This window comes from Sinocyclocheilus anshuiensis, unplaced genomic scaffold (genome assembly GCF_001515605.1).
Source record: "Sinocyclocheilus anshuiensis isolate Anshui unplaced genomic scaffold, SAMN03320099.WGS_v1.1 scaffold447, whole genome shotgun sequence".
Lineage (NCBI taxonomy): Eukaryota > Metazoa > Chordata > Actinopteri > Cypriniformes > Cyprinidae > Sinocyclocheilus > Sinocyclocheilus anshuiensis.
This window is the reverse complement of record NW_015552615.1, coordinates 3,414,330-3,427,003: the sequence shown is the minus strand read 5'-3', so window position 1 is coordinate 3,427,003 and position 12,674 is coordinate 3,414,330. Positions and strand designations below refer to the sequence as shown.

Sequence of the window (12,674 nt, the reverse complement as noted above, 5' to 3'; positions counted from 1 at the left end):
CTGTAAACACAGATGCAAAACAGATTTTATGATGTGGTTCAACAAATAAATACGATCACATGACTTGAATGTAGCATTACAGCCCTGCTAGAAGTGCACTTTTTGCACATACATTTATAAAACAAATAGTTCCAGTCCTGAATGCTGATTGGTTAATATAACATTCCAAGAATTCTAAAAACCCAATATAGTAACAACTGTGACTAAATGTAATTGGAAGGGAAAGGATCAACCCTCTACATTGCGAGTAAATCACTCGCATATGTGACTAAATCTTCACTCTGGGCGACTAAACGCCGCGTGGGGCAGAGAGGAGCGAGTATGAGAAGCATTCACAGACACAGGCTGTGTGTGCGCTCTTCTGAATTGGGAATAGCGAACATGCATCATAAACTTATTTCAAATTAATCTGTTGGGGAGATAAAATGTGTAAGATAACGTTCACGTACTAACAAAAACATCTAAGAATGTATCTTTTATTCGCCAGTACTGAAAACAGAACCGATACGGGAGCTTTTGATTTGCGCTGTGACGCAGCTCTTGGAAATTAGCTTTTTTGTTCATTGTCTGTCATTTCGATGCTTAAGTTGCATACGGTTTTCTTTAGTTTTAATTTGCCTAACTATCGATCTGACCCAGTAGACGCCATAATCCCACTCTGTCTCTCTCCCGCTTTGTTTTTTTTTGTTTTTTTTAAATGGTGGGTGTTTACGCAGTTGGCTAGAGCAGTGCTGATTGGGGAGAACTGAGGTGCGCTCAGTCTGTTGGTTAGTAAGACTGCAACTCAAGGCTGGCAGTCATGCATATGCTCTGGAACAGAGTAATATCGCGTCCATATCGCAGGCTTTGCGATTAGGAAATCGCAACGTCTCAAATCGCGATTTCGATTCGATTTCGATTAATCGCACAGCCCTAATATATAGTATAGTATAGTATTTCAGTCTGGCGAGAAAACAAAAAAATGTACTAGCCAATGGCGATTCAATTGCCAAGGTGTCCGTAGAGGGTTGAGGATAGTAATGCATTTGCTTAACAAAATAATGTTTTAATGAAAACGTTTTACTTTTATTAGCAATAAAACACTCAAGGCCTCGCTGTATTGTACAAGTACACATTGCAGGCACCTCACTACGTGTATATCCACAATACTACACATCATCATGTACTTAATTGCATAATTATTAATTTAAAAAATAACAGTTCCACATCTGAAGTCTAATTTTAAGGGCCATTTTTATGAGCCCAAAATAAGTCGAGCTGTGACACGACATCAATTACAACAGGTCCATTTTTCTAAGCTCACTGACTACATAGTATGGTGAAAGAACTATTATTGCTATTAATATTATTATTAACAATACCCTTTCTATGATTCACTCTGTGCCTAATGACACCTCTTAACTTGAGTGATAATTATAAAGCATCTATTGATTTCTTTCCTGTCTCTCTCCCTCCTCTCTTTTTTGCTTTGGTTTAAGTGGGAATCTTTTAGCATGCTTTCTTTGAGACACTTACAGCCGTGAATAGAAATCCATCCCCTGCTTGTACTCATGACAGAGAGGTGTTAGGTGTCACATTCAAATGAGTCCCTCGCTGTTTTTGTCCAAAGCTCTTTATTGCTCTATTGAATCTGAGAGCGTTACGATGGCAGCCCTGAACGGAGACTGACAGTGATTTGATGGGGCGTCAAATGAGCCTGTGTCTCTTTAATGACGCTGTAATTGAGCCTGACATGCTACGGCAACAAAACAGCTCAATCTCCAACCCACACAGAGGTGAATAAAAAGAACAGCAGGCCAGATAGTTAATTCCATCCAAAAAATATTTTAAGCAAGTGCCGTAATTTATAAAATGTTGAGCAGTTGCGAAGTGGTTCACATTTCAAAACACCTCATATCAGTGAACACTTCACATTGTGTCCTAATGCACAATGCAACTATATATAAAACGTGATTTTCTCTCTCTCTCTCTCATTTTAACATATATCTTTAGCTGTAGTAGTTCTGTGGTACTTTTTTGTTGGGATTTTTTTTTTTCATTACAATTTCCTCACTCTTCCTCTCTTCTCTGTCTCTCTTTGACATTGTCTCTTTTTTCTCCCACAGGAGCAGTGTCTCTTTCGACCGCTCTCTCTTTCTTTCTCCTCTTAAACTCTCATGAATCTTTCAGAGAGAATGTCTGTAAATCCGTCCTTGCACACACAGTAGAAACATATAATTATTTTTTATCACACATTAAATCCCCTGACACCCTGGACATCAGAGAGGGTCCTTCTGCCCATCCTGAATGAGCATGACCCTGCTGGAGAGTGCTGACTGAAGGGGAACGGATGTTTGTGCCCTGGAGAAATGAATGAAAGAAGAGTGGAAGATCTCGCTTTCATGTTCTCTCTCAGCATAAGACTAGATCAGAGTCACATGCTTAATTAATTTAACATCAATGACATTATACAAAAACCTATCTGAGAAAGAGATGCATGTACGAAAAAAAAAGACAAAATAATAATTAGGTAGGCTGGAACTTCGTTGTATCCATATGGAATTTATTAAATAAAAAGAAAATCTCTATATGACAGGTGGTCGAGAAAAATAAGAGGGTTTGGTGACCAGCAAACCAAAAAAACCTTATTATATATATGTGTGTGTGTGTGTGTGTGCGTGTGTGCGTGCGCGCGTGCGTGTGTGTGTGTGTGTGTGACCCTGGACCACAAAACCAGTCATAAGGGTTAATTTTTTTTTAATTGATTTATTTTCCATCATCTGAAAGCTGAACAAATAAGCTTTCCATTAATGTATGGTTTGTTAGGATAGGACAATATTTGGCCGAGATACAACTATTTGAATATCTGGAATCTGAGGGTGCAAAAAAAAATATCTTCATGGAACATGATCTTTACTTAATATCCTAATGATTTTTGCATAAAAGAAAAATCTATAATTTTGACCCAAGACTGTATTGAAATCCATCTTTTAACACTGAGGACAATTGAGGGACTCATGCATAACTATTACAAAAGGTGACAACATTTACTGATGCTCAAGAAGGCCACACAATGCATTAAGAGACGGGGGGTGTAAACTTTTTAAATTGGATGGGTAAATTGCACTTATTTTGTCTTCTGGGAAACATGTAAGTATTTAAGTAACTTCTGAAGTCCAGTACTAAATGAGAAGAAATGAGAAGAATTTACACATCATCATCCTGTTCAAAAGTTTACATGCATTTTGTTGCTTTCTTGAGCACCAGTAAATATTTTCACCTTTTGTAATAGTTGTGTATGAGTCCCTCAGTTGTCCTCAGTTTGAAAAGATGGATCTCAAATTCATACAGTCACTTTTTGAAAGGGTTCAAATATGCAGAAGATGCTGGAAAACCGCAGAATGTGCAGGAGCTGGAGGATTTTCCTGAAGAACAGCAGGCAGTTGAACTGCTCAGGACCAACAAGGGACTCATGAACAACTATCACAAAATATAAAAACAGTCGTGGATCATCCAGGAAATGACACATAGTATTAAGATTCAAGGGTATGTAAACTTTTGAATGGGGTCATTTTTATAAATTCCAGGTTTCCCCTTCCATTATATTACAGGGGCGCCACAGCCACAGCCATATCACCCTGCAGCCCAAGACTGGTTGCCCACTGAAGCTAAGTAGGGTTGAGCCTGGTCAGTACCTGGATGGGAGACCTCCTGGGAAGACTAGGTTGTTGTTGGAAGAGGTGTTAGTGAGGCCAGCAGGGGGTGCTCACCCTGTGGTCTGTGTGGGTCCTAACGCCCCAGTATAGTGATGGGGACACTATACTGTCAAAAAGCACCGTCCTTCGGATGAGAAGTTAAACCAAGGTCCTGACTCTCTGTGGTCATTAAAAATTCCCATGGCACGTCTCGTAAAAGAGTAGGGGTATAACCCCGGTGTCCTGGCCAAATTGCCGCCACTGGCCCTTGTCTATAGTAGCCTCCTAGTAATCCCCATCCACTTGATTGGCTCTATGACTCTCTCTCCTCTCCACCTGTAGCTGGTGTGTGGTGTACAATGGAAAAGTACCGCAGTGGAATGTGTTCTGAATGAATGAGCCTACTATGGCGCAAAGTAAAAGGTACTTAGCAAATATAGATGGCAGAGTAGCTATTGAATAAAACAAAATCACATAGGCAACAAATTTGAAAATCTGACATCCAGGAAATAATGTCTTAGGCAGCAGTTTTACCACAAATACAGACAAGTGATACCACCACAACCACCAGAAATACTTAATTGTGTCTGCTTTACAATGAAACACAAGCTTACTGCAACCAAATTCCCTGACATAACACATTCATTGCGACCCATTTAACAGATGCATCATTTTAAGTTAGAACAACATGAACAGCAACAAACAATAACTATACAGCGAAATAATCAACTAACTACGACCATCTAGCCCTCTATTAAACATTAAATAATTATTTCATCATACCTTTTGCTTACTCAGTAGTGCTACATTCTTAGTTGAACAGCTTGCGTGGAAAGTTTGTGTGTCAGATGTAACAATTAAAATGCAACATTGTGAAACGGACTGTCCTAAAATATTGCTTTGGTAGTAGCATCATATTAATGCTAGAAAGCCTATGCATTTGGCAACTGTATTTTTTTAAATAAGCCATTATATTTAATAAATAAAATCTATTTTCACACTCATCTTGAGTGAGGGGGCGGGATAGTCCGAGTGAGGAGGCGACGCCGGCTCAGAATTACAGCTGTAATTCAGCTTTTCCATAAGCACCACCTGCTGTCAGAGATTGGATTTACAGAGACTTATATTTACATTCAGCCTGTGTGCAGTTTATATCTGGCCAAAAACGGACCGAATTTGCATGCCATGCTGTAAATTTTGACCAGTTGATGAAAAACAATCTTATGTGGATCTTTATTTGAACATTTACATTAGATATTTGAACATGCTATTAAACTGTTGTCAGTCAAGTTGTCATTTAAAATCTAAACAATCATTGGTAATGATATTGTTTTAGTGATTATGCAAACAAAAAGTCATTTTATTTGTGGTTTGTTGATTTTGAAATATAAAGGTTTACCTTTTTATGAAACTTTTTCAAAGCTTTATTTGAACATTTACATTAGATATTTCAACATGCTATTAAACTGTTGTCAGTCAACTTGTCATTTAAAATCCGAACATCATTGGTAATGTTATTGTTTTAGTGAGTATGCAAACAAAAAGTCATTTTATTTGTAGTTTTTTTATTTTTAAATATAAAACTTTAAGTGATTTATGTGTCGGTACTTTTTGAACATCTCCAGCACATTTTAACAATACCGCGATAATACTGATAACCGTGATAATTTTGGTCACTATAACCGTGATAAGAAATGTTCATACCGTGACATCCCTACATTCATTCATTCATTCATTCAAACTAAAAAGCCTTATGTTATTTATCTTATTTACACGACGGCATGTCATTTCTGTCTCTACATGGTCACGCATTTACAATTCTCCTAACAAAAAGACTATTTAAATATGAATTCTGTATGTTCTGTTTTTTTTCTTTTGGTTTGCTGGTCACCAAACCCTCTTATTTTTCTTGACCACCTGTCAAATGGAGATTTTTTATTTATTTAATTAATATAATATTTTTTATGTTAATAATTATAATATAAATATAATAATTATAATAAATATTATTATTTATTATTATTTATTATTTAATTATATTACATGATTCACTTTTGTGTGTGTGTGTGTGTGTCTGTGTGTGTGTGTGTGTAATCCATTATGTCCCGACAGCCCTTGCAGTCATTTGTTGGTCCTCTCAGGTGTCTCATTTTTTCGTCCACTTGTTTTCCCCCTTTCCCTCCTCGCTCTTTTCTGTCTATCTCTCAGTTGCGGCTCTCAGCGTTTCATTTCTCCCTGATTTCTCGCATTGTTATTCCACCCCCTCAGACAGGCTCTCCATCTCGGTCTAGAGTGGCAATCACAACAAAACAGGAAGCTGTCACAGTAAGGCAACTCGTTTTGTTTCCATACAAGTTGCGACGGAGTGAGGCTTTCAGACTCGCCTGCTCATTTAGCCCCCTGCCAGCCTCGGCAAGAATTCACTCACTCTATTACTCTCAATGAAGTTAAAACTATTTTTCTTTCCTGTTAAGTTTCATTCGCCATTCCTTCTCACTTTTACTCAGGTTTTTTTTACTACTTTTTACTCTTGTTTGACTCGGAGAGAGATGGGGTTACAGCACGGGGCAGCCATTAGACATGGGTGAAGTGTCTCATTCAAGGGCTCAGACAAAGTGGTTGGAGAAGGAATGAGCTTTCTGTTCATTATAAGGAGCTTTTGCCCACTGGACCGTGCATTCAAGGCTCATCTCTGCCATTTCTAATGTGTGTAAATCAGAGTGTTGGCAAACATTCAAAAAGATATCACACTGAGGAAGTAGACAGTGTTGGTGTAGACATAATTGTGCATCTTAAGCAAATGTTTCAGTTAGGCCTAATTCAATTATTAAGACAAATCTTGTCAAATGCAATCAATGTGAAATTACTGAATACGCGTTCTCTATCTTAATGTGAACATTCATAAGCACTCATCATTACAAAGAAATCCATTAAAATGTGTGTGTGTGTGTGTGTGTGTGTGTGTGTGTGCTGGTCACCAAACCCTCTTATTTTTCTTGACCACCTGTCAAATGGAGATTTTTTATTTATTTAATTAATATAATATTTTTTATGTTAATAATTATAATATAAATATAATAATTATAATAAATATTATTATTTATTATTATTTATTATTTAATTATATTACATGATTCACTTTCACTTTATGAGAAAGCAACTTTGTTTTCCACAAAAAAGTATTTCTCTTTGTGGTTTGAGCAACATCAAATAGTTGAAGAGGGTAGACTTCTCCTTTTTGGGTGAACTACCACTTTAAATACTGACTAAGTGTGGCTCCGAATAACTCCTCGGATATTAAACATGGCTGCTCCACAGGTTTTCGCTCTCTGTACAGTACGAGAAGGAGACATCTCATTTATAGTGGACTTGGCCCACACTCCAGTATTGAGCTGTCATTTAGTCAGCCAAATAGAATAAGTGGGGAGGATTAGACCAGCACAGTCATGCAGATAACACCTCTGACAGTCTTCCTTTCTCTCTCTCACTCTCGCTCGAATACTAAACAGGCTGCTGAGTGACAGCTTGTCAGAGGGCAAGAGTGGAGCGCTGAAACCCGGCCGTGTGTGTGTGCGTGTGTGTGTGTGTGTGTGTGTGTGTGTGCGTATATATGTGTGTGTATATATACACACACACACACAAATTGGTTTGAGATAATTGCCAGACTACCTTAGTTGTTTGTCATTCTATTCTATTATATAAAATGTAGGGGGTGACAGCCTGAAAAAGATTTATGACCTACTCTTGATCTATACTTGAGGGTTCCATAAAAACAATGGATCTTATTAAGACATTTTGAAATAATAATCATATGACTGCATATGAATTCATAAACATATATACAATCCATTCAAAGGTACGAGGGTTAATTGCATAAAAATAATAAGTGAATGCAATAAGTGAATCCCTCAACTACAGCAGTAAACACTCAAAGAAACACAGTCAGTCCTTCAGAAAGACATAGTAAAGGGAAAGATGAACAGAAAATATTAGAAAAGAAGCAACATTGTGCAAAAAGAGGTATATATGAATTCCTAAATGCCTCATGCTCAAGGATATGAAAATTAATCTAGAAGCCCTAAGAAACACACACTGGGTGGACTGGATTATCCAGTAGTCTGGCAGTTTCTGGATTAGCTATTAGTCTGTCAGTGTGCGGATGATAAGAGACTTCACTGAGCTGCAAATGAGTAGCTGTCAGAGAGCAGGAGACAGACAAAGAGAGAGAGGGAGACAAATCCACAGCTCCCTCAGGGTATATGATCTCTCATTAGTTTTAATTAATCATTCTTATTAATAATAGACGTCTCCTCGCAACCTCAGTGAAATAAAAAATTCTGCCAGGCAAATAAAAAAAAACGTTAAGATAAAAAAAGAGTTAGATAAACTAACTTGGCCCTGCAATAAATTATTATGCCGCTGCTAAAACAGACCGGGCCTGGGGATAAATTTACATGGGTGGGCCGCCTCACCCTCTGGCTCCAGTGAATAAACTTAAGCTATATCACAGGAACATAGAGGGCCCTCTTCATCACAGGGCCCCAGACATTTTACAGATGTTTTTTTTTTTTTTTTGATACAACTGAATTATTTATTTTGTTCGGTAAATCCTTTTTGCCATCTAAATGGTGAAGTTAAACAGCCTAAAATAATTAAAGACTACATTATAGAAAGAAAGCTCCATTCTCAAACAAGCTTATGTTATCATTAACAAAAAGAGTGGCAAAAAGTACAATCGTAATACGATGATATTCTTTGAAGTACATTTAAATACTAAGGTAATGCCATGGTACTTGAATATAGTACCGAAATATACACTACTAGTCAAAAGTTTGGACACACTTTTCTCTTTTCTTGTTTCTCATGATCTTAAAAACATTTTGGTATAAAAGCTTCTGCTTGCCTGAAATTACTTTTCAAGACAAAATATAAATACGTTTAAATTTTACATTTTTTCTATTTTTAAAAATATATACTTTTTATTTATTTTTATTTTTGTATTTTTTTTATACCATTTTTTGTTTTGTTTTGTTTTTTTGTGAAGTAAAAGCAGTCAAGAAGTGTCCAACACACATGTGAATTCTTCAATAGTGTTTAAATATGCAATGTAACATTTAACACGTTTTGCTGAAATATTGGAACACTACATGAAATAACACAATAATATTGTTTTTGTTCGTTCTAAAATGGGCAAAATAGTCATAATAAAAATGAGAAAGTGAGAAGGTGTATCCAAACCTTTAACCTGGTAGTGTATACCAAAGTATCATAGTTTTACCATCTCATACCCTGGTACTGTACATTGCCACAGAAGTTCATATTCTCATCACACGAAGACATATAACTTTTACAGAGAAGACCGTTCTGAAAGCATGACATCTTATGACAGGAAAATGACAAGAAACGCTGAGAGTCAGACATGTCAGGTCTTCCCTCTTTGTCTTTCTGCTGCCAGCTGAAGATATTCAGTTAAATGCCAAATGGAAATCTTTCAGTGGGATAACCGCCACTTTTAAATCAATTACAGCACAATCAACCGCTTCGCCCATAGGCATAAAACGTGTAGACTTACTGCACCAGTTGCATACCAAAACAGCTTTTAAATGAAGTAAACGTCAATAAAGTATAAGAGACGTCCATCGATATGTGGAATAAATGTGATAGAAGCATCCCCATTTAGTCCCATTTTCCCTGAGGCTCTCATGGTACAATAATGGAATTAGACAGTAAAACCATGATGCTTTGATATATATCATGGCACTAAATGACCACCATGCTCACATGCCATAGAATGTAAATGCTGCTTCAAAGAATAATACAGTACCACCATAGAACCACATCCAAGAAAAGATGTACTTTTTTGTTAGTGTCTTTTTATGTTGATAGCCTTGCTTTCATTTCCTCAGACTGGTGAATAAAGATAGGCCTATACTTGTCAAGCTGTTCACTGAAGCACAGAGAAAGTCTTGTTGGCCCTGCCAAAATTACAAGCAAAGATAGAATGGAACACAAATTATCCTCGCAACAAGAGCCAGGCTACAGGCATGACACTAAAAGCCATTTTAAAACACTGGTCTGGGGGCTTATTAAATAAACATGTTAAGCCATGAAAGATATAACAGAAGCACATCGTATTTGCTCAACAGGTCAACAGCACATTATATGTGTCAAACAAACAAAGCCTATAGATATTTCTGCAAGTCCTGTGAAATTATCCTGGTTTTATTAGTCAAGGCCCAGGAGTAAATTAGCTAATTCTATTTTAATATGTGTCCATTGTGGTTGTCTGTTGATTAACTTTATTGTCTGAGTGTTAGTCCTTTAACACATAGACCTCAAGCCAAAAGCTGAAATGCACAAACAACACTGCATGGGTGATAATTAGTAAACTTAATAAACCGAATTAATAAAGAGCATAATTAAACATTTATGCTTAATAAACTATTGATTAAAATATTTTTTTGTTCTGTTTTTTAATCATTTATTACAAATAACGTGGCGAAATCCCCATTGTGATATCAACACCTTTGTTTCCATCCATCTAACATTTCTGCCATTGTTCTTAATTGTAAGAGTTGTCAGAGATTCAGCTCAATTTTCTACATCAGTAATTCAATTCAAAGTGAACAAGTGTAAGAAACGTATCACTTTATTTAAATTTAAGGCATCAATTAAGTTTTAATGTACAAGACTTTTTCTTCTAGAATTTCTTGGTTTTGTTTAAACATTTAAACGGCTATTTGAAAAATAATTGACTTTTCTAATCTTTCAGGTAAAAATAAAAATGGACAGTTCTCTATTTTGTCTTACAGGCTATAAGTTCTTCCAAACGGGTGAAAACTTGCTTGGTTCTTTTCAGAAATCCTCTTTATCAATTAGCTATAAAGTCTATCATTATTGTTATAATTCAGCTTTTCTGTGTTGTATTTGAACGCCTCGGGTTATTTACGACAAAGAAAATATGCTTTTCAAAAAAATATGTATCATGTCCTAAACAAAAGAAACGGATAAATATTTCCTGTTCTCCGGACAATTTCTCAGCGACCCACGATTCAAGCAGTGATGCTGTGGTTCAGGGTTTGGATGTGCCCAGAGCGCCACCCTCCGGCGGAGAGATGAACTGCAGCCATTTCACAGCGGCACGGACACGGTGACCGATTCCCTCACTCGATACGAGACTATTTAAGATCTAATCGCCGTGCTCAACAGTTCCCCAAACCGACCGCTGACAGACGCAGAAATATACAATTAATTATCGCAGTCACAAAGTACCAACAGCTGTTTTAATTATGAGCGCACTAAGTATGAATTATTGACTGAGTAAACTTTTTTAAATCCAGTCTGAGGTGTCATTTATAAATATACAGCTTGAGCATAGAATAGCCTTAACACATAGTCATTTTAAATATGATAAACGTAATGTATTGTAATGTAATACAATACAATACTTTTAAAGTCATCGTTCAGGTCAAAATGAGATCCATGTCTACACATGAAAGAACTGAGGTAAATAACGATACAGATCCGTCATTAAAAAGTAGGCTATGATTTGACTATGAAAAGTCATACACGATAAATAAAGCAACACCAGATCTTCTGGAATTCGTATGCATCCAACATTAACGTTATAACATGAAGTTACATCTCCCGTCAGAACATCGTCATTAATAAACAAGATACAATTATTAAAGTTTCATCCCGTCTTGGGTTACGGCATTCAGAGCTCGCCAACCTCCGCAAAGTGGCAAAAAGGATACAGAGCAGAATGCAAACTTGCCTGGAAAGAACTCCCCAAATGTGAGTTGAAGATGAAAAACAAGCAGCAGAACGGCGAAGTAGTTCCTTTGGTCCATTCTCGCGGTCACTACTTCACATACTCGCTGTCCGTTCGCGCGCGGGAGAGCTGACGGTTTCCCGGCATCGGTGATGTAGCGCCGCGACTCCAGCCGCAAGTCGACAGCTGTCTGATTGTTGGCTTTCTGTACTGCTACGACAGGGTGTGTGGGGAGGAGAGTGGGTGCGAATGAACGAGAAGAGGGTTCCAATATCCCCCAGGTCCCTAGATCTGCCTGCCAGAAATACTGGTGAAGTAATGGTTTACACATACGGCGTGCGCTGGAGACGCTCTTCTGGTGCACTACGCGATACGGTGCGCACTTGCGCGGTGCCTAAAAGTAATTCAACACCCCTGAGCAATGAGTGAAAGAGGTTCCAGACCACTCTAGTTTCATTGTTTTCCACGGTGTTACATACAGAGGCCCCCCAAAAGTATGTGGACACTTAAGACACACTTAAAAATGTATGAATGCTGTGGTGTTAAATAAAATATCAAACCAAGTATTTCAAATATAGTACAAGAACATTTATCATGTTAAATATTTCACAAACATAAGTTTTAATTATCAAAAAACAGACAGACTGCTTAAAATACATGTCTATACATTATATGGACATTTTGTTAGTGGAACATACCAGCGGTTCAAATCATGAACTACGGGTGATTAAAAGTAATAAATTAGATAAGGCTGTGTGCCAAAAACCTAGTGTGCTGCCTAATCAGACGGTATTTTGGGGTATTATGGGTTCAGAAATGCTGTAACCATGTCTAAGATGGCCAAAAGTGTACAATAATGTCATTAATGGTACTATAATAGTATCTAACAGTGATTATTTTATATTCTGAAAAAGTGCATGTTGTATAGATAGATAGATAGATAGATAGATAGAAATAATCTTAAACATTTCAGGTAGAATGACAGATTTAAAAAAATTACAACGATGGATGGATGGACAGACAGCATAATTCATTTGAAGATGGAACCTGGTTTGATATTCAAATACCCAAATGCTTTTTGTAGCTGTAACACAACTTTTGACTGCACACAATCCCCTCTGCATTTTGCATCAAGACAGTGAATCCTTGCTTATGTTTTTTCATTTATATGTATGTGTATGTATATGTATGTGTGTGTGTGTGTGTGTGTGTGTGTGTGTGTATGT

The 12,674-nt window shown here is 37.0% G+C and overlaps 1 protein-coding gene across 12 annotated transcripts in view; it reads right to left on the bottom strand.

The window, feature by feature from the left end:
• ptprt (protein tyrosine phosphatase receptor type T) overlaps positions 1 to 11,811 on the bottom strand; it is a 280,622-nt gene extending 268,811 nt beyond the window's left edge. For all 12 annotated transcript variants that reach the window (XM_016457210.1, XM_016457211.1, XM_016457213.1 and 9 more), the window contains exon 1: positions 11,452 to 11,811. In XM_016457210.1, coding sequence (XP_016312696.1) covers positions 11,452 to 11,779 — 328 coding nt within the window. In that variant the 5' untranslated portion in view covers positions 11,780 to 11,811. The remainder of the gene's footprint in view (positions 1 to 11,451) is intronic.
• Between the last annotated feature and the right edge of the window lie 863 nt (positions 11,812 to 12,674).